The sequence below is a fragment of the Trachypithecus francoisi genome, unplaced genomic scaffold, assembly GCF_009764315.1.
Source record: "Trachypithecus francoisi isolate TF-2019V2 unplaced genomic scaffold, Tfra_2.0 Lachesis_group21, whole genome shotgun sequence".
Lineage (NCBI taxonomy): Eukaryota > Metazoa > Chordata > Mammalia > Primates > Cercopithecidae > Trachypithecus > Trachypithecus francoisi.
Window position 1 is genome coordinate 12,814,163 of NW_022681467.1, and position 22,720 is coordinate 12,836,882.

At 38.2% G+C, this 22,720-nt stretch overlaps 1 protein-coding gene across 4 annotated transcripts in view; it reads left to right on the forward strand.

The window, feature by feature from the left end:
- ESF1 (ESF1 nucleolar pre-rRNA processing protein homolog) overlaps positions 1–20,812 on the forward strand; it is a 66,721-nt gene extending 45,909 nt beyond the window's left edge. For 3 of the 4 annotated variants that reach the window (XM_033185575.1, XM_033185576.1, XM_033185577.1), the window contains exons 10-14: positions 2,475–2,596; positions 7,550–7,637; positions 16,135–16,211; positions 17,671–17,817; positions 19,976–20,812. In XM_033185575.1, the coding sequence (XP_033041466.1) occupies positions 2,475–2,596; positions 7,550–7,637; positions 16,135–16,211; positions 17,671–17,817; positions 19,976–20,269 (728 nt within the window). In that variant the 3' untranslated portion in view covers positions 20,270–20,812. The remainder of the gene's footprint in view (positions 1–2,474; positions 2,597–7,549; positions 7,638–16,134; positions 16,212–17,670; positions 17,818–19,975) is intronic. The other variant, XM_033185578.1, reaches the window with a different exon arrangement.
- Positions 20,813–22,720: the final 1,908 nt, after the last annotated feature.

The window sequence follows — 22,720 nt, forward strand, 5'->3', positions numbered from 1 at the left end:
GATATTTGGCAATGTCTGGAGAAATTTTTGATTGTTACACCTGGGGCTACTAGCATCTAGTGGATAACCAGAGATGTTGCTAAATAACTTCCAATGTACAGGATAGCCCGTCACAGCAAAGAATTATCTGGTCCAAAATAACAATAATGCTGAAATGAGACAATTTCTGATGTAGAACCTACAAATGTCAGTGCTGGTAATCTTCAAAGTTATGGTAATGGACTTTCATCTTCCCCCAAGCTAGACCTGTTCAGCTCCTATAAATGTTCTTTACCTTAAGCTCTTGGATCATACACAGAGATGATCTTTGGATATCATAAACCCCCTGAACATTGTATGCAAGTTTTTCCAGTACAGTGCTAGAGAGAGAGTCCATAACTTTTATCAAAACCTCATGCTACCCATGCCTCCAAAAAAGGTTGAGACACATCAACCCAGTCCTCTAGTCATCTAAGAGACAACAACACAGAACCCTCCTTAGCATCATGGTGATTTAGAAGAAGAGCTTGGATCAAAATCCGAAAATAACTTTTTTGGTGAAAGAATTTCTGTATTAATTTAGTATTTTGAAGTAATAAAATCTTAATGCATGAGGAAATTATAGTAGGATACTTTCAAAGATTATTAAACATCATATGTAATGATATATTACTGTACATTTAAAATTTTAGACTGAACTGATTGCTCACCTACAGGCAGAATACATAAATTATTTTGTTATTTGAAATCAACTTGTTTTATCAGAATTTGCTGCTTTCTCTCAAATGAAGATCCCAGTTTACTTTTCTTAGATGCTGTTTATCTGTTGAATCAGAAATCTAAACATGGTTTTATATTACACATTTCTCCTGAAAACTGTTTACTAAAGTGAATTGTGTTTTTCTCATAAGAAACATTTTTAAATTGAGAATTGCCTTCTGATTTCGCATCCTGTAAGTTAGAGATCCTAACAGCAAGTATGTCATAAAAACAAATCTATGTTACCTTGGGTGTGCATGTAGGTTAACATTAATACTTTTCTAAGCTATAGAAATTTGGAGATTAAGTGTTGGGTTAAAAACCAAGGAAGGTCTTAGAGATCTATTTCAGCTGTTTGAAACTCTTTGAAGATCAAGGCCCAAAAGCACTACTTTTAGTTGTTTTATATATTTTTACTTCTACCAAATGAAGTAGAAGAAATGAGGGGGAAAAATCAGTGCATGTGGGAGGAAAGGGTTGCATACTTCTGATCTAAACCATTCATTTTGCAGATAAGGAACCAGAGGCCCAGAGTTTTAGATTTTATTATTGGGCTATATATTTCTTCATTCTGTAGGTCGAACTAGCATTTTAGATGTATCTGATAATAGTAGAGAGGATGACCAGGAATTCAAAATTTAGCTGTGCAGCTTCCTACCTCCATGTTCTTAGACAAATTGCTACATGTTCTCAGTCTCTATATACTCATCAGCAAAAGAGAATTATATTTAGTATAGTTTCTACTTTCTTAGAATTTGGAATGTGTCTGAGAAGATGATCCGGACTGATCACGTCTCATTTTTTTTTAATGAATTTTGTGTCATCTAAATATTTGAAGATCCACCCAAGTATGTCCTCTAAACACTACTACAAAATAAAAAAACATCTTTATTATCAAAGGGGACAGCACAGTATTTACATTTCCTTTATTTTGGCAATAATGAGGGTCTTTGTAAACTGATAGATCAGACTTAGGGCTTTTTCTCCCACCTTCTTACCCCTTCTCGTTATTGCATAAGATACCTAGAAACGTGAATTGGGAACAGCAGATTGTAGGAAGAAAGACTTTTTGAGATGAAATATAAGAGCAAGTAGCAGCATTGAAAGAACTAAACCATATGAAATAGAATGTGAACTTGGTGATCCTTTTGATCTTTTCTCTGTGGCCTCACAGGAGTGCTTGAGAAAAGATTGAGAATCCTTTACTCATGGGATAGTTCAACAGGGATTCCTTACTAAACAATTTTTGTTCAAAACCAGTAGTTTGCAGAGAACACAGACTTTCACTTGGATGACAGAAGCACGTGGGGTAATTAAAGACAAGAGAAACCACTTGTCTTTTGCTACAAAAATTAATTAGTATCCTGAGAAGAATTAGTTCAGAAGTTTTCTTAGCATCTCAAAACAAAAAAGTTTAGAGAAATGAAGCCTGAGCCTAAATACAGTGTTTTTCTTTAGTTGCTTGATCATGTATCAAATTGCTAGGTTTGTTTGGTGGTTTGTTTTGATTTTGTTTGGTTAGGTTTATTGTTGTTTGTTATTAGGAAATAACTTTTATACAAGTTGGTCCTATGTCAGTGTGTGATATTGGGGTATTACAGATGTCTACCATTGCATGTTATCTTTGTTACTCTACTAAATATGCATAAATTATATTTTTCTTTATAAATTATATGTTTAAGTGATTGCCAGACAATAAGACATTTTAAGCTAAACTATTTGGATTTTTTCCTCAGGTCTTAAAGAAAGTGCAGAAGAGATGGTCAAGAACAAATTGGAAGGAAAAGATAAACTGACCCCTTGGGAACAATTTTTAGAGAAAAAGAAAGAGAAAAAAAGGCTGAAAAGGAAACAGAAGGTATCAGCGATAATTTTGACCAAATGTTTATTGAATACCAACCATGTATCAGATGGTACCAGGTGCTTGGGATCCATTATCTCAAAATGTAACCACTTACTGAAGTAGGCCTTGTCATCATCCCAATTTTAAGAAAGAGGAAAGTGAGAATGCAGTAAGTTAAGTATTTTCAGCATGGCCACCTAATGGCATGCAAAGCCCAGTCACAGTCCAGAGCCACTTCAACTGCTGCATTCTGACATTTTACATCTACATACCACCTACATAAAACACATAGTTCAGTTAATATCTAGATATAAGCAGTATGATTCTGTTCGGTGTTTCTGAGCAAAAGAGGTACATACAGACTTTTTTTCCTTGAGGATATGTGCACATAGAGGTTTTTAACATGAGTGAAATTATGCCATACTTTCCATCTCTCAACCTGCGTTTTCACCTTGCAATATTATCTTATGGCTCATCTATCACCTTATTGTCATTAAATTCCTTTATCAAGAGTATTTCCTGGGCGGGTGCGGTGGCTCATGCTTGTAATCCCTACACTTTGGGAAGCCAAGGCAGGTGGATCACCTGAGGTCAGGAGTTCGAGACCAGCTTGGCCAATATGGCAAAACTCCGTCTCTACTAAAAATACAAAAATTAGCTGGGCGTGGTGTCGCGCATCTGTAATCCCAGCTACTTGGGAGGCTGAAGCAGGCGAATCACTTGAACCCAGGAGGTGGAGGTTACAGTGAGCCAAGATCGCGCCACTGCACCCAAACCTGGGCGACAAGGCAAGACTCTGTCTCAAAAAAAAAAAAAAAAAAGTGTTTCCTCTGTGTTAACATGGTGTCTGTGGACAATATAATTTGACTCATGTTGTTCAGGGAATAACATCTTTTGCAGAGTTTTCCAGAGTCCTCAGTAATAGCACAGATCACTTAGGTTTTTGCCACTAAAAATGCTCTTGTCACTGAAATGCAGCATTCTGGTGGTGGTGTGCCTTAGAGCGTTATCACTGATAAAGACAAAATTTTGCAACTTGGGGAATCTTAAAATTATTAATTCTAGTCCAACCCTGTTTTACAGTTGAAAAAAAAATTAGCTGATTAGTCTGAGGTTACATAGCATACCAGTGGCCAAGCTGAGACCAGAATCCACAATTACTCAGACCAGTGTTCTTTCTTCTGTTCTCTACTATACTGTTTCTATACTGTGTGCTCTTATAATGCTTTCGGTACAGCTTTGACTTTTAGTGCTGTAAAGGTAGAGAGATGCAGAGCTGGGTGATGCAGTGGAGTAATTTTTATACTTCTATTGTAGTCAGTGTTTGTGGAAATGGATAGTAAAATGGAGAAATTGGGTGTTTTGGGAAAAATTCTTTCAGACTGTGTTTTTCTTCTGCTCTCACATTACAGCTGTCAACACAGAAGAAGACTTCTGTGACCAAATGGGTAGGGAGATTTCTCCACACACTAATCAGTGGACATCAACTGGGTGTCCTCCAATTCCAACACTACCTGGAGATAGTTTCAGATCCCATAGGTTGGAGGCTCAGTCCCCGAGACTGTGTCCACCCTTTCAGACACCAGTCCGAAGTCTGAACATCCAGAATTTCCGACTGACTGGCTTTAAGTTGGGGTTCCCATGACCCCCTCTTTAGGTTCAGTTAATTTGCTGGAGTGGCCACAGACCTCAGGGAAACACACACATTTGCTGGTTTATCATAAAGGATATTACAAAGGATACAGAGGAAATAGGATAAGGTATGGGGGAAGGGGTGTGGAGCTTCCATGCCTCTGTAGGCACTCCACCCTCCAGGAACCTCCATGTGTCTGGCTACCCAGAAGCTCTGTGAACTCATTTCTCTTGGTTTTTTATGGAAGCTTCGTGATGCCAGCTGTTTTCCCACAGAGTACAGGGCAGGACTCTGTCTGGGAAAGGTCTTAAGACACACAATCAGAAAGGTGAGGGAAGAGTACAGTCCTGCCCTTAAGACCGAACACAAAGGACTGTAGCAAGGGCTAAGGAACTTACGAGCCAGAACCCATGTATGAAAACAATATACATGTAACACCACATGGGGTAAGAGCCCTGCTCCCATTGTTGTGCTGACTAACTCTCTTCTTCCCTAGAACTCCTTTTCAAACTCAATAGGCTGCAAAATATCTTTTAAATGAAATAACTCCACAAGTGTTAAGCTGTCTGTTTACTGGAAATGTCTCAAGTGGGGCCTTATGGGGTCAATAAAGTAGTCACTCTGAGAATTGTAGCAGGTATTCTGTTTGATTTTCATTTGCAGGGAGCTTCAAGCTTATGCTTTTACTTTTTCCGTTCATTTGGGCTAAGTCTGGACTCGTTTGTCAGCAGCATTCAAAATATGTTGTTGAGTGTCCAGGGTGTTCTATACCCTACAATACTCAGTACTGGACTTGACTCCAACAGATCCTTTCCGACTCCGCAGGTTCTTTGTATATAGAAGAGTTTCAAGAATTTTCTTCAAGTTAAAAATATTTTTGCCCCTTTGTCCTTCAGTGGTTTCAATTTTGATACTGAAAAATTATGACTGAAGAAATGAATACATGTTATATGCCATGTTATCTAGTATTTTGATCTAGCTGTTGTTTAGATCTATAAGCAGTTAAAGAAATGTGTGAGTAGATACATAGCAAGTATTCTTCGTTAAAAATATGGTACTGCTGAATCCATATAGTAGTTTGGTTAAAAAAAAAAATTCTTAGAAGCACTTATTCTGGCTGGGCGCGGTGGCTCATGCCTATAAACCCAGCACTTTGGGAGGCCAAGGTGTGCTGATCACGAGGTCAGGAGATCAAGACCATCCTGGCTAACACAGTGAAACCCTGTCTCTACTAAAAATACAAGAAAATTAGCTGGGCATGGTGGCGGGCGCCTGTGGTCCCAGCTACGCGGGAGGCTGAGGCAGGAGAATGACGTGAACCCAGGAGGTAGAGCTTGCAGTGAGCCGAGATTGTGCCACTGCACTCCAGCCTGGGCAATAGAGTGAGACTCCATCTCAAAAAAAAAAAAAAAAGAAGCACTTGTTCTTGGCCGGGCATGGTGGCTCACGCCTGTAATCCCGGCACTTTGGGAGACTGAGGCAGGTGGATCACCTAAGGTCAGGAGTTCAAGACCAGCCTGCCCAACATGGTGAAACCCCGTCTTTACTAAAATACAGAAAATTAGCCGGGTGTGGTGGCAGACGCCTGTAATCCCAGCTACTTGGGAGGCTGAGGCAGGAGAATCACTTGAACCTGGGAGTCAGAGGTTGCAGTGATCTGAGATCACGCCACTGCACTCCAGCTTGGGCGATGTGAGTGAAACTCTGTCTCAAAAAAAAAAGCCAGAAGCACTTGTTCTTAAAAGTACATTAATGTCAAAATAAATACTCTTTAGGGCTTGAGTGGTTCTTTTTGCATGCAGGATGTTTAGCAATAATGGCATTCTAAATATTTTTGTTTAAATGGCTAGAGATGTTTTAGATTCCTAGAGATAAATTCAGTCTGGTTAGCCTGATCTTAGTTCACGTATGTTCTATTTATTTTATAGATTTGATTGCTTTATTTAAATTTGCTAATTTAGTAAAGAGTCTGTTCAAATTAGATTAGGAAAAATTTAACCAGCAGACTTACTTAAAAATAGCCTGACAGTTTTTAGGGGTAGCTTATAGATAAAACAAGATAATTGTTAAAGTTGGGTGATGAGAACAGAGGGTTCATTACGTTGTCCTAAACAACTTTTATGTCTGTTTTAAATTTTCATAATAAAAATTATTTTCTTTAATTAACCAACAAATAAATTGTTGTAACTAGTAATTTAAGAGATAATTCACAATGCACTATTTCAAGTTATTCAGTCACTGTCATTTTTCAGTTTTATGAGAGAAAAGGCCACCTCTCATCACTGATCACTCATCTAAAAGTATCCTTCTCCTTCAGATCTTCTCCTTCAAATGTCTGCATCACTTTGTCTCTCCTAACCCTTCCTATCTTGAATTATTTTTATTTGTGTATTTGTCTATTTATGTATTTATGTGTCTGATTTTCTTTAATAGATAAAATTTTTGAGAGCAGAAACCATGTATCTGATAACTTCCATTTCTCCCAAAAGGCTTATGTGGTTTCTTGCATTTATTAAGTATTCTATATTTGTTTGTTTGTTTGTTTTGAGACGGAGTCTCGCTCTGTTGCGAGGCTGGAGCGTGGTTGCACCATCTTGGCTCACTGCAACCTCCACCTCCTGGGTTCAAGCGATTCTCCTGCCTCGCCTGCCAAGTAGCTGGGATTAGAGGTGCCCGCCACCATGCCTGGCTAACTTTTGTATTTTTAGTAGAGACAGGGTTTCACCTTGTTGGCCAGGCTGGTCTTGAACTCCTGACCTCAAGTGATCTGCTCACCTCAGCTTCTCAAAGTACTGGGATTACAGACGTGAGCCACTGCGTCTAGCCTCTGTAATTATTTGTTGAATGAACAGAATAATTTAGGTGGGAGTTGTTTATAAACTGGTCCATTTAAAAACTGGTTTACTTTATTATTATTATTATTATTATTTTTTGAGACGGAGTCTTGCTCCGTTGCTTAGGCTAGAGTGCAGTGGCATGATCTTGGCTCACCACAACCTCCGCCTCCTGGGTTCAAGTGATTCTCCTGCCTCACCCTCCCAAGTAGCTGGGACTACAAGTGTGCACCACCATGCCTGGCTAATGTTTTTGTAGTTTTAGTAGAGATGGGGTTTCACTGTGTTGGCCAGGCTGGTCTCAAACTCCTGACCTTGTGATCCACCCGTTTTGGCCTCCCGAAGTGCTGAGATTACAGGCATGAGCCACCACGCTTGGCCACTGGTTTACTTTTAGATTGAACTACTTGGTTTAAAAGAAATGCATACAGTTTTTCTTGGTATACATTTATTATAATTCTTATAATAATGAAATTTTGTATTTTTATATTCAACTTTAAGGCTCTTGCTGAAGAGGCCAGTGAGGAGGAACTTCCCTCTGATGTTGATTTGAATGACCCATACTTTGCTGAAGAAGTTAAAAAAATAGGTAAGCCAGCTCATATCTGTAGTTTTCAATTAGAATCTAAAGAAAAAGATGAGGTGCATGGAAGCAATATAAACTAATCATTCTTTTAAAATTGCTAGTATTTGTGCAATTTAGTGACTTACAAGCAAGTCTGTCCTGTGGCATACAATCATTGATCTGATTGGGAAGGGCCAGCTCATCCCTTCTACATATAAGGGGTAATTTTAATATAGGAGGCTTTTGATAATGTGGGTAATAATTTACTAGGGATTCCTTTCTGGGAAATATCCTTATTGCCAGTCAGATCAACTCTGTAAAAGAAAGAGAGGAAATAGAAAGAGGAATAATTATTTTCTTGTGTGCATTCTCTGATTTTTAATAGCATATCCATTCTAGGTCCCTCTCAGCAAAGTCTATCAAGAATTAAAAGTATGAAACGAATTTGTTTATATGTGCATGTTGATATGTGTATAATTTTTTAAATTTATGCATGAAATTTCATATAAAAGCTTTTTCTGCTGAAATATACCAAAGCATCTATGTTTCATTTTATCCCTTTTGTACTCATTATGCTTAATTATAGTTAAAAAGCCAGCTTTCCTTACTCTTTTTCCTTGAATCCCTAAATTATCTGATATCTGATTTCCTGTATCCAGGGAGCCTTGTTTGCACCTCATATGCACTACTCATTCTTTCTTTCCTCCATTATGTGGAGGAAATGTGTATGTGTAAATGTGTTTGGTAAGGTTCAGGCCATACTTGAAAAGTCAGTACAGAAATCACTGTAAGCACTTACCATTTGTTCTCATGCGTTTTGCCTTCCCCTGATCATTATACCACACACAAGAACCCCAAAAGGCTTGCTCCTGGAGCAGCTCCAAGCTGGCATTGTAAAGAGAAGGATTTTATGAAATTTCCCTGTTTCTTTTACACTTGTGACTAGTGGGCCAGAATAGTTCTCAACAGGAAAGTCAGAATTGCTCAAAATTATTTCCTGATTGTTATAGCTTTTTAGTACTGACATTTTATTGATGAGAAGGAGATTAAGATAAATAAAGTGTATTATAGAATATGAGATTCTTGGGAATTGGACAGAGAAGTGGAAACTTAGCATATTCTGCTTTTTATCATACCTGAGTGGTCATTTCTAGATGATGGATTTTAGCCTTATCCTCTGGTTTCAGGAAACCAGCTTTATAATGGAGAAATGCTAAGCATTATAGTTTCCTTGTTCTCTATCCAAAATGTTTCTTTTGGCATGTGAAGTCTGGTCAAAATTGCAGAACTCAGAATAGGATTCAAAGAGTAAGTTAAATGGTTTGATGGCTTGGGGTAGCCAGTTTCTTGGAATTAACTCATTTACATTGAGAGTAAACTTTCTCTAAAGTTATTATCAGAAGTTCCAAAGAAAAAAGGTATAGATAAAATTTGCTTGCTTTTAATTTACTTTTGATTTCAGAATGTTCCCAGAGGGTAATTGTTTCTATTTGGGCTTTTCTTTTTTGTGTGTGTGTGTTTTGTGGTGGATTTTGTTTTGTTTGGAAAAAGAAAAACAGCAAAGCCAGAATTTTTTACATAAAATTTAGGACAAAAAGCTAGTGTCTTGCCATGTTTGTTTATTCATTCTATAATAACTATTTTGATTGCCTACCAAGTGCTAGGCTGTCTGCTAGGCTAGAGATACCGTAGTAATACAAACAGGATTGCATCCCTCATGGAGTCTGGTTTGAAGGAAGACATGTTAGATAAATAGTATGAGGGTATGGTAAATGTTTTAAAGGAAAGAAATAGAAGATATAACTGGCTAGAAGTAGGAGATATGGAAGTTTACATTGGGTAGGCAAAGAAGGCTTCTCTGAGATGATGACATTAGAGCTGAGACCTGTGGAATGAGGAGTCAGGCATGAAGAGCTGGGAGAAGAGCATTGCAAATGAGGGGAGAGTGGTTAGACTCCAAGGTGAGAAACTGTGCACTGTGTGGTGTTAAGAATTGAAAGACGTCAGTGTGGCTGGAGCATTGTCGGAGAGGGAATTGGTGTGAGGACAGGCTGGAGACTCAGTGGAAACTACCCCTGTAGGGCTTTGTTGTCCTGACAACAAATTGAGATTTTACTTTACTGATAGTGGAAAGCCCTAACGGTCTTTAAACAAAGATGAGACATGATCTGGTATAGATTAACATATTACTCTGGTGCCTGTAAAGAGAACAGTTTGAGGACTGGTGAGAGCTGCAAGTCCAGACTTTTGCCGAGCTCTAGACAAAAGATGATGGTTGTTTAGCTGGCATGCCACTCGTGGAATTGGACGGAGAACAGAACTCTAGATATATTTTGGAAGTATACGTGCTAAATCAGGAAGAAATTTAGCATAACTCCTATTTTTGGTTTGAGTCTATGGAAGAATGTTCTTCCATTTACTGAGTTAGGAAGAAATGTGGGAACAATAAGTTTAAGTGGGAAGAAAAGTAAATAGGTCCATTTGTGGCATAATCACTTTGAGTTGTCAATTAGATATACAAATGGAGGTGTTTGGTTGATATTGAGATATAAGTCTGAGAGATGAGCAGAGAAATCAGAGTACAAACACACACTTAAGGATCAGGAGCATATAAATAGTACTTCAAACCGTGGCAGTGGGAGTAGAGAGCAGTGATAAGAGAAGAGGATGCAGGATGGGCCCTGAGGTCAGGTGAAGTCTACATGAGGCACCGTTAATCTGACATACTAGAGGAAGTGCTACTTGAAAGGATGGGAAAAGCTTAAGAAGCCGAGAAGGAGCGGCTGGGAAGTAGGAGGAACAGTATTAATGTAGTGGCTCACAGACACTTGGTGAGGTGATAGAGGTTTCAGTAGATTAGTGTGGGTTAAAGTTTGAGGTGAAAGGTGGGCATTCTTTTTTCAGAAGTTGCACTGTGAAGGGGAGCAAAGACATGGAGCCGTACCTGAATGTACGTAAGGAGAAAGTATTTTTTTTAAAGATACGAACTTTTAGGGCATGTTTTCTTTCCCTTGGGATTGCTCCAACAGAAAAGAAGTTACTAAGATACAGAAAATGGGGCAAATAAAAGTAAATATAAATGCAGGTAAATCTATATATTTGGTGTCAGGAAGATGAGGGATTTACCTGATTGGTTTATGGATTTATACTGTTTGTTCATTCACTTGCAGAACCACAGATAAATCTGCATGAGCAGATAAGGTAGGGACCTAGAAACAGATCACTGGAGGGGCAGGGTGCGGGAGGTTACTGCCTAAGGCAGTTGATTAAATGAATTGTCAAATTTAAGGAGACTTTTCAGTCTGGATAGCCAAAAATGGAGAGATGGGGCGTATAAATCTGAAGGCCAGGCCAGATACAAAACCATAGAACATGCGGCAAGAGCAGCGGTATGGGAGGCCTAGGCAGAGAGAGAACTAGCTGAGCCACAGAAGGAGCATGTCCCTTTTAAATCATGCTGGACATGGCTTTTCAAAGGCACATTACAAAGCTGTGTGCTCCCGTTTGTGTATGTGGTTATTCAGTCAACAATTATTGAGTGTCAGAATCACCCAGTCCTCCCATATGACTTTCAGCATGTTACAAAATATTTAAATAAATGAGATTGATACAGTTTTCCCATACTTTACATTTTAATCTGACTACCTATGGTACAATGGACTTTTTAAATATGTGTTAGATATATATCTATCATATATATGCTCGAGTAGATGTTAATGACAAGTTTTTACTCAATTCTGAACCTTTTCCTCCCCAGCAAAAACTAAATTTGTGCTTAACAGTATCCAGAAGATATAAAGAAGAATATACTGAATGTTAACATTTTCTACTCACGATCCAGGCAGATGGTTTTAAGGATAGGTGGAAGCATGCTTATAACTTTAGGCAAATGGATTCCCACAGGGAGTCAGAAAGAAGTTGGAAGTTTTTTGTGTGCCCTCCAGATATAAGGATCTATAGTAGGTACTCTTAAAGAGAGTTGGACTTTGGTTTAAAATTTACCAGTTTGTAATTTTTATTTCTTTATTTTTTAAATTTTATTTATTTATTTATTTATTTTGAGACGGAGTCTCACTGTGTCGCCCAGGCTGGAGTGCGGTGGCGTGATCTCTGCTCACCACAACCTCTGCCTCCTGGGTACAAGCGATTCTTCTGCCTCAGCCTCCCGAGTAGCTGGGACTACAGGTGCATGCCACTGTGCCCGGCTAATTTCTGTATTTTTAGTGGAGACAGGGTTTCACCATGTTAGCCAGGCTGGTCTTGAACTTCTGACCTCAGGTGATCCGCACGCCTCGGCCTCCCAGAAGTGCTGGGATTACAGGCATGAGCCACCGTGCCCAACCAGTTTGTAATTTTTAAAATGTAGAAATAAAGTAACTCAGATGACCTACGTTGGTATATTAATTTATTGCTACAGTATTTACTTCATTATTAGTTTGTCAAAATAGTTTTGGATTTTAGTACCTCGGAAATGAAATATAGTCATTATCTAAGGATATAGACCTTGCTTTTCAAAAATACTTAAGATATAATGAATTTCGCACACTAGTGTTTGAGTATATAGTTCAAGTTCTGTAGTTAAACAGGACAAAAACATTGTAAACCAGATGACTTGGGTGCGTTTATAACATTTTTGCTGTAGGCAAAATAGAGCTAAACTTATATGCCTTCAAAATGTGGAGGAAATGAGTTCATTGATGCCAGACCTGGTGTTTGGCTCAGATTAGGTGCCAGGGTGAATGTTAGAGATCTTTTATAATTTTTCTTTGATTTCCTTCTAAATTGCAAACTTGGTGTCAAATGAGAGTTTTTAAATATACATCTAGGATGAGTACATTAATGAGATGAAAATGAAATGAAATATTAGAAAAATTTGCTAGTTTTCCAGTGGTAGTTGGTAGAGTCTAAGTCCTAGTGGGCTTCCTTTATTTTTTGTAATTCTACAAGTAACATTGTAAAGCAGTGTCAGAATGTATATGCATACAAAATATTATTAACCCTAGAGGAAGATTAACCCTAGAGGGAGATTTTCCTTAACAGACTGCATCTGATTATGGGCAGCTGATGCAGAAACTTGCTACAAAAGAGTAAATCACTAGGGTGCTTACCACTCTACATCTGGTCGGTACTGAGACCACATCCATCTGCCCTCCAGTGAACTTTCTTAGCTTCTCTCTCACATGAATTGCTCAACTAAATCCTCTGGAAGAAGTTTATTATGGGAACAATTCTCCGACATTATAAGTAACGGGAGATGAAATGTCCTTTACAGATGAATTTTTTTTTACACGCTATCTTTTTCCATGGATGTATTCTGTTACATTTTTTGCCTAAAAGGATTCTAGCCTGAGTAAGGATTGGTTAGATTTATTTAACTGTAAAACTCTATTGTCTGACTTGGAGTCTTTGTTAGTATTGACTTAATAGAATCAATCCATATGTATTTTTTGCAGCAGTCCCAGGAGATGTAGTTTTTTTGTTGTTTCTGTTTTTGTTTTTTTGACAGCGTTTTGCTCTGTCACCCAGGGTGGAGTGCACAGTGGTACCATTATGGCTCACTACAACCTCGAACTCTCCTGGATTCAAGTAATCCTCTTGCCTCAGCCTCCCAAGTAGCTGGAACTACAGGCACACACCACCATGCCTGGCTAATTAAAAAAAAAAAAAAAAAATTGTGGAGCCAGGGTCTTGCTTTGTTACCCAGGCTGGTCTCAAACTCCTGGCTTCAAGCAATCTTCCTTGCTTCAGCCTTCCAATGTGCTGGGATTATAGGTGTGAGCCACCATACCCAGCTAGAGATGTGGTTTTTTACTTGACAAAAGATTCACTGAAAAATAAAGATAATATTTTAGAATGCAAACTTTCATTTCCCTAGTACTATTCATCTAACTTAAGTCTGAAAATTTTCCAGGGAGGAAAAAAATGTTGTTTCAAAAAATAAAGATGTGACCTCTTAATATTTGATCTTGTTAACAGTGCAGAAGTGATCTGTATGCCTTATTTATCTTTTGACTAAACAATTCAGTCTAACATCTTAGTAAATTCTTTGTTAGCAAAGAAATTTTCATCATGCTAAAACTGGATATCATGTTTAGCCCTATCTTGGGGATTTTTTTTTCTCCCTTATTACAGTCCTCCTTTGAAGTTTATTTTTAAGACTCTTCACCAGGTTTTTATAAAATCTGAAATAGTTTATTGTGGGCTCTTTGAAATTGTTTTCCACAGCTGTATGTGAAGATCTTTGTCTGCTTTAAGTATTAATTATATACAGTCTAATTTTCTCCCTGCTACAGAATAATATTTTGCATATGTCATTTGTCCATTCATTTCAAAAGGAGCTCTTGGCTTGAGAGCATAGGAGCAGTGGTAAACTTAGGGAATGGGGGTTCATACCCTAAGCAAGTGGAACCTTGATGATATTTATATGCGTAAGGACATACACATCCATTAAGACAGAGAAAGATTATACTCTTAAGGTTAATATATTCTTCCCTGAAAAAAATTTCAGATAGGACCAGTGATGAGGAACATTTTCTCTAGGGAGAAGGGCTGCATACAATAAATATTTTTTCTTGGAAGTGCAAAACAAATGGCTTGGTAGCACCGATAGGTGAGCCTGGCAGCACTTCTATGCTGGCATGTTATCTTAGCTGGGCATGTCTACTGGACAGGTGTGCAAGAGTATTAGCAGGGACTTAATACACACAGAGGAGTTTCTAAAGCCTCTTTTGACTTTAGGTTTTGCTTATCCTGTTATCCCATTAGCTGCAATTCTTCAACCATCTTGACCATTCCCTTCTCCTGCCACACCCTTCTTCAAGTGTTCTCACATATCACCTCCTCACTTCATCCAGGTCATTATTTGTGTGTCACCTTCTTGAAGAGGCCTTCCTTTACTACCCTAACAAAACCAGCCTCCCCATTCAGTCTCCAACCCTTTTGTCCTGCTTTGCCTCTGTCTTTCCCAATTTGAAGGGATACTGCATGAGAGATTTTAACCTATTATTCACGGCTTGTATCACCAGCACCTGGAGCTGTGCTCACAACATAATAAGTGCTCAGTTAACAATTGTGAGATAGGTGAAATAATTTCCTTCTGTTTATTGACGATTTGTTTTCGTCTGTGAATTCTCTTTGTTCTGTGTTAATATTTTCATTTACATGAAATCTCTGTAAGTGAAAGATAGGATATCTTTCAATAGCTATAATAGAAGCAACCATTTCTTTTCTTTTTTTTATTGAGACAGAGTCTCGCTCTGTTGCCTAGGCTGGAGTCGGGTGGCACAATCTCTGCTGACTGTGACCCCTGTCTCCCAGATTCAAGCGATTCTCCTGCCTCAGCCTTCTTAGTAGCTGGGACTATAGGCGCTGGCCACCATGCCTGGCTAATTTTTTTGTTTTATTAGTAGAGACAGAATTTCACCATGTTGGCCATGCTGGTCTCAAACTCCTGACCTCAGGTGATCTGCCTGCCTCGGCCTCCCAAAGTACTGGGATTACAGGTGTGAGTCACTATGCCTGGCCATTTCTTGTTTTTAATTATGAAAATTTATACATTGAGAAAAATTGAGAGAACAGTACAGTGAACAGCACCTGTGTTTCACAGTTGTTAACATTTTGCCATTTTGTTTTTATATGCATATACTTTTATGGCATATCATAAAAATATATTTATACAAGATATTACTATATAATAGTCATATTTAGTAGTAGTCTTTTTAGTTCAACTAGAAGATACCATATACACTTCCCCTTCCCATAACATTTGCCTTTCAAGAACCCAGGCTAGTGATCTTTTGGAATGTCTTATATTCTAGATTTATCTGTTCCTTGCCACTCGGTCCCCTATATATAGTTTCCATAAACTGGAAGTTAGACGAGTGGTTCCATTAGACTCATGTTGAACGGTTTTGGCAAGCATACTTCATGGACAATGCTATATCTTTCATATTATATCACATCTAGGGGCATAGGATGTCATGTTGTTCCAAAGGTCACTTGCTGAGGGCGGCACAGTGCCCAGTGGGGGATTTTCGTAGGCTCTCTAGGCGGTCAAACTCAAAAGGCTTGAGTGGGTCACACTTGGCTGTCACAGGTAGTCAGGCCAGGAAACACAGCAGGGCAGTGTTGGGTGTTTCTCTTCATCGCGTCTTCACGGCAGTTCACTCAGCAGTATAGCTTGGGTACAAGGAAAGGAGACACAGTGTACAGTAGTCACCCTGGGCTAGAAGTCTCATGTTCCACACAGGAACTGTATTACTTTGGATGTGTATTACAAAGAAATACATTACTCTGAAAGAAATTCTTCCTTTATAACATGCAGTCACTCCATGCAGAAGCATTGTATTTATTCCATTCATATACCCACAGTCGTCTTTCAGTAACATGTTTTTTCTCCCTTTAGTTTCAACACATTTATTAAGATTATTCCTAGATATCTTGTATTTTTGTTCGTAGCATAAACAGAATGTTGCTGATAGTCCTGTAATTTTTCCCCTCTTATGTTGGTTTGTTGTGCCAGGTATAAAGAAAAAATCGGTAAAATCTGCAAAAGATGGCACATCTCCAGAAGAAGAAACTGAAGTAGAAAGACAAAAGGTAAAATGCGGTTATTGTTACATGCTCAGGGGATAATGCATAGGCGCAATTTAAATGAAGTTGTACATGTCGCTAATTTTCAAAAACAACTTATTTTAGCAGTGACATTTATAACTAAATTGTGAGAGACTTAATTAAATATTTTAGCAGCATAGTTTCTAAATACAGTGTGTTTTTATCAAACATAATTTCTCCAGCTCATACAAAGTTAAAATTTACCTCAAACTCAAGGGTATTTATTTTCCTTTACAAATTAGGAGGAAATTATCTCACTTTTAAAAACGTTTACTATACCTGGGACAGAAAATACCCTTAAAACCTCAAAGTAATATTGCCATAAGTTTTCATTCAAACTGAGTCTGTCCTGTAATAGAGTTTGTGGTTATGGTTTGCCAAATGCAAATTTCTGATTTTTGTATTGTGAATACATATATTTAACGTACAAAATTACATTCTTTCTTGGAAATGCAGTGAACCTATGCTTCAGTGACCCACTATGTCCAGAGTCACACGTAGTTTTGGCACAGAGTCATATGTGCTTTTGCTGAGGCAGGAATTGAAGGCAGCAGTGCTCCTAGGGCTGATGTTCACATGTCGCTGCCAGAAGTGTGCCTGACTGGCCACCTAAACTCTGCATCTTAATGTATCTTCTATTCTCTATTCATTGCATATATAACAGTACTCATAAAGTTATCTAAATAGCAACAAAGCAAATCAATTTTTGTGGAAAATGTCTCTGAAAAGCCAGCTACAAGTGCCAGTGATGAAAGGAAATTAAGGTAGTCTAAAGTGGTAATATAGGAAGATCCATAAAGGTCGAGAGCATACTCTGTATTTTTACTAGTGTATATGGTTATTTACTTGATTTTTTAGGGTTCCTGTTTAATCCCATGGTTGGTAGAAAATACCCATTTAGTGTAAAAGACATTTACTAGATTTCAGAAACAGATACTAAGATCCTACCTTCATAGAACTGTATCAGTATCGAAATAGTAAAGGCCAAAAAAAGCAAACAGCAACAACAACAAAAAACCTACTTGTTATAAAGTTACACATTTAGAAAGTATAATTTGCATCACAAAATAACCATTTGCTAGATTTAGTGTCATTGCACAAAAAGAACCAAGTGAAAATGAGAACTTTTTATTTGAGGGTACTTGGGGACTCTTGTTCCTGCAGCCTACTAATGAGTCACACTAAGTGAAATGGGGCCTGGTTTTTAACTACAAGGTTTTATCTCTCCTGCTCTCAGTAATGTTGCTTCCAGAGATTCTACCTTATTGCTATATAAAGATCTCTTTGTTTTGGTAATCCACAGTCAGTTCACAGATGACAGGTGGTACCCCAGAGTTTTAGTGATTGAGCCTTCCGTTCTAGAAGGGATATCTTGTGCCCTATACTCCTTTTGGGGGGTAAAAAAAGCACTGTTGTACATTTGAATTTTTTTTGCTCTCCACAGGCTGAAATGGCTTTGCTTATGATGGATGAGGATGAGGACAGTAAGAAACACTTCAATTACAACAAGATTGTGGAGCACCAGAATCTGAGCAAAAAGAAGAAGAAGCAGCTCATGAAAAAGAAGGAATTAATAGAGGATGACTTTGAGGTAACCATGGACACCAGGCACTAGTCTCTTAAAGCTGGAATTGAATCTAAAGTCAGCTCTGCAGATAGAAATTGAGCATAGTCAGAGTTACCCTTGAAAACATCTTAGGGGCCAGGTGCAGTGTCTCATGCTTATAATCCCAACACTTTTGGAGGCTGAGGCATGAGGATCACTTGAGTCCAGGAGTGAGACTATAGGCAACATAGTGGGTCCCTGATCTCTATGAAAAATTTTTAAAAATTAGCTGGCCAGGCATGGTGGCTCACTCCTGTAATCCCAGCACTTTGGGAGGCCAAGGTGGGCGGATCACAAGGTCAGGAGATCAAGACCATCCTGGCTAAAATGGTAAAACCCTGTCTCTACTAAAAATACAAAAAATTAGCCAGGCGTGGTGGCGGGCACCTGTAGACCCAGCTACTCAGGAGGCTGAGGCAGGAGAATGGCGTGAACCCAGGTGGCGGAGCTTGCAGTGAGCAGAGATCATGCCACTGTACTCCAGCCCAGGCGACAGAGCGAGACTCTGTCTCAAAAAATAAGTAAATAAATTAGCCAGGTATAGTGGTGCACACCTATAGTCCCAGCTACTTAAGAAGGCTGAGGTGGGAGGATTGCTTGAGCCTGCAGTGAGCCATGATCGTGCCACTGCACTCCAGCCTGGGTGACAGAACAAGACCCTGTCTCAAAAAAAAAGAAAATGTCTTCAGAAAGACTGATGGTAGAGCCAAAGCTACTGTCTTTTAGTCCAGCACAGCCAGTTCATCCCAGGGTAGATGAAATCATTGTTTCTTTGGTTGAGCACCAGGTGCAATAGTTGACTTGTATTTTGGTAGCCATGTTGTACCAAAAATGTGTAGTTTTTAATGTTAGAATCACATATAGTGAACCTCAGACCAGCAAAGGTATGCTTGAATAGCAGGTTCATGTCACAGCTGGTCCCACTCTCACTGTGTGCAGTGGCCAGTGCAGTAAGCCATGTTTTCTCTGTTGCTGTGTTTTTTGTTTCCATTACTCCTGTCTCTTTTTGTTGAGTACATATTCCTAATGGCTGCAGAGTCCCCTAAGCATGAGTTTGAGCCCTCTACCGAAAATCTACAAATAGCTATTAGAAACTGCTTAATGACTTCCAACCATTAATGTGGAAGAACTGGCCCTGAATAAGATGGGGGAAATTTGGGAAATTTTGAATTTGTTCAAACAATGGAGGGTAGAATACAGATGGCTTCTAAGTCCTTACAGAATGATTTGGGGGCTACTCTGTAGCTTCTGTTATTTGAGTCAGTTTCACATGTGCTCCCATTCCAGGGAGGTTTTTTTTGAGTTAGTTTCCTTATGAAAAGCAAAGAATGATTTGTAGTCATTCTGCCTTCATATATTAATAATCATGCTTATAAATATTTTTTGTGGGATTTTTTCCTTGTTCTGGGTATTGAGTCTCTTGTCCTCATGATAACTAAGTAGAGCTACAATCCATCTCCAGGTAGACTTGTGTTTCCTGTGTTTCCCTTTCTTGCTGGTTACCCATCTGCCTGGCAACCCTCAAAGGCTGGCTGGAGTTAAGGGTATACTCTTAAATGTGGAACCACAAGTTTTTATAGAAAGAAGATAAATTTGGGGATTGTGTCTGACCAGACCTTGATCTCGGATGGATTCTTTGCCATAGTGGTCTTTAAATCTTTTGATCTATGGATCACCTTCAATAGTTCCTTATTTTTGGCACCAAGATTAAAATTTTTAAAAATGTACTCAGAGTTCAGGGCCTCCAGCAGCAAATGTTCTGATTGGCTTATTTATGCTGGTGAGAAATTAATTTTGTGCTGTAAGCATGGGAAAGCCCTGCCTCACAAACCACTCCTACAGTCATTTTGTCTAAGTGATCGTTGTAGTTACCAGCCATAATATATATATATATGGCCCACTGTAATTCCCTTTGAAATACATTGTCCTTGCATGATAAGAACAGGGTGCCCCACAAGTTGTGGTCCAAAGGTAGGCCATAAAGATCTATGGAAAAACAGTTTCCTAATGAATCAGTACAAACGCTCAGCTTTGTATTTTATATAATCAACTCACCAACTTTCTAAATTTGGCCCCATTTCTGGCCTTTTGCTTTAGTAATTTTGTTTAATTAATTAATTAATTTTTTTTTTGGGATTTGCAGGTAAATGTTAGCGATGCGCGGTTTCAGGCAATGTACACTTCCCACTTGTTCAATTTGGACCCCTCAGATCCCAATTTCAAGAAAACGAAAGCTATGGAAAAAATCCTTGAGGAGAAAGCCCGGCAAAGAGAACAGAAAGAACAAGAACTTACACAGGCAATAAAGAAAAAAGAGAGTGAGATTGAAAAAGAATCACAAAGGAAGTCCATTGATCCTGCTTTGTCAATGTTGATTAAATCTATAAAAACCAAAACAGAGCAGTTTCAAGCAAGAAAAAAGCAAAAAGTCAAATAACTGGATGTTACTTATTTTTGAATTGAATACATCTTTTCCTAAAATGTACAGAAATAACAGGAGGAATATTTATTGGGAACAAAGTTATTTTTCAAGAATAGGAATAAAATATTTTTCTGACATGGTAAAATTTTTCTCCATAAATAATTATGCTTAATTGTGGATGACTGACAAATTTGTATTGTGTATTCCTACAGATTAGTCATAATTAAATTACCTGAATTATAGGGTTTATAAAATTTTTATATTTTACGATGTTCAATTCTAACTAGTGGAAAGTTACTCTAGCTTTTTAAAAGGCTATTTACAATTCTCTGTAAAAATAGAGCAGTATCTACTCAAGTTTATGTAAACGTTAGGGACAATTTGAAAAAACATATTTAGTACATTAATTTCTCTGGAAGCAGGAGGCATGTTTAAATAACTATTAAAATAATTTATTTTTCTAGCCGTAAAGGATGGAAGTCAAGAACTTTTTGTTGTTTAGTCAAATATAGTCTGTTTATGAAATTAACTTGCAAATAAAAGTGTAAAATATTTTCATTATTTTGTATTGCACTGATTTATTCCATTTTATGCATCTCAAAGTACTCTCTGGAAAAAATACCTGAAAACTGATTTTAACTTTTTAAGGGGACAACTCCATTTAAAGGCAGTTCTAGAGTTGCATTGCTCATAATTGCATTTGAAATATTCATGAGCTCTCCAGTGGTTTTTCCTTTCGGTAACAACAGAAAATTCTTCTGTCTGTCCTTCAGATTTTTGGAATACTTCAGAAGGGTGGATATGCTGCTGTAAAGTTTAAGGATATCTTAATTCTTCTTAAAACACATCTAGGGCCTTAACACTCTTGGATCTCATCTATAAACAACTGACCACCTGAGACAGTCAGATTAGATATGCTGTATAAATAAATGTAAATAAAACCAACATTGTAACTTGGAGCAAATTATAAATATGGTAACTTCTGAAAGACAACAGGAATTTGACAAGGTTTGTGGTTAATAGTAAACTTGACATTTGGGGTATTAAAAATCAAAGCTACTGATCAGGCAAGGTGGCTCACACCTGTAATCCCAGCACTTTGCGAGGCTGAGGCAGGAGAATTGCTTGAGGCCAGGAGTTTGAGACCAACCTGGTCAATATAAAAGACTATAGGCTGGGCATGGTAGCCTATGCCTGTAATCCCTTTTGGGAGGCCGAGGCAGGCACATCACTTGAGGTCAGGAGTTCAAGACCAGCCTGGCCAACATAATGAGACCCCATCTCTACTGAAAGTACAAAAAATTAGCCGGGCATGGTGGCCCATGCCTGTAGCCCCAGGTACTCAGGAGGCTGAAGCAGGAGGATCGCTTGAACTTGGGAGGCAGAGGTTGCAGTGAGGTGAGATTGCACCACTGCACTCCAGCCTGGGCTGGACCCACGCTCAAAATACATGGACGTCTCAAAATATATGTGTGTGTGTGCGCACGTATAACAAGCCAAGTGTGGTGGTGCATACCTGTGGTCCTTGCTACTAGGGAGGCTGAGATGGGAGGATCATTTGAGCCAAGGAGTTTGAGTTTACAGTAAGCTGTGATTGCACCACTGCATTCCAGCCTAGGTGACAGAGCAAGACCCTGTCTCTATTTAAAAACAAAACAAAACAAAAAGTCACCAATGTAGCGTATATTTTAAAGACTAAAATGATGGAAAAGAGTGATATCAAAATAATAAGGGAGTATAAATGGTGTCTGTAAAGGGAAGAAAAAAGGGACATTTAAATTATTATAACAGAAAAATGCCCAGTATCCAAACAGGGAACTGATTTTATCATAAAGCACTGACGTTGTTGGATGATTCAGCCAAATAAAACATGATTTCTTTAGATACATCTGTGAACTCCCCACATTATCACTGAAAAGTCATGAATCTTAATATGTTTATGAGTATGATCTATAAACAAATTTATGTTTCATATTTCATTCTCTGCAGGGGAAAAGTTTTGTTCTCTTTAAACTATTTAATTATAATGTAATAATTGCACAAAAATCAAAATCAGAGTCTGATTTTAAGGTTTCTGTGAACCTGAGCCATTGGGTTTGTTTTTTCTGTTTTTGAGCCCATAAGTCACTGCATTTAATTGTAAAATCTCATTTTACTAGTCAAGCACATAATTATAACAAAAAAATTGTTATTAAATTGTTATGACTTAAATTACATAAGTCATACAAAGCCCTGGCTCCTTTTCTCAAAGAGTTGATATTTTTTAGGTAGGAAAAAAAAATGAGAACAGCATTATCAGGTGTTAAATATTCTACACCAATAACTTTAGGGTTCTCAAATTATTGCCAGTAGTGAAATTTAGGATTAAAAAGTGGCCACCATCATAATTCAGCAAATAAGTGAGGGTAGTTTTGATGGGTCTTAAGGTCACATTTAGACATTTAGTTGGAGTTTTTATTGCCATTG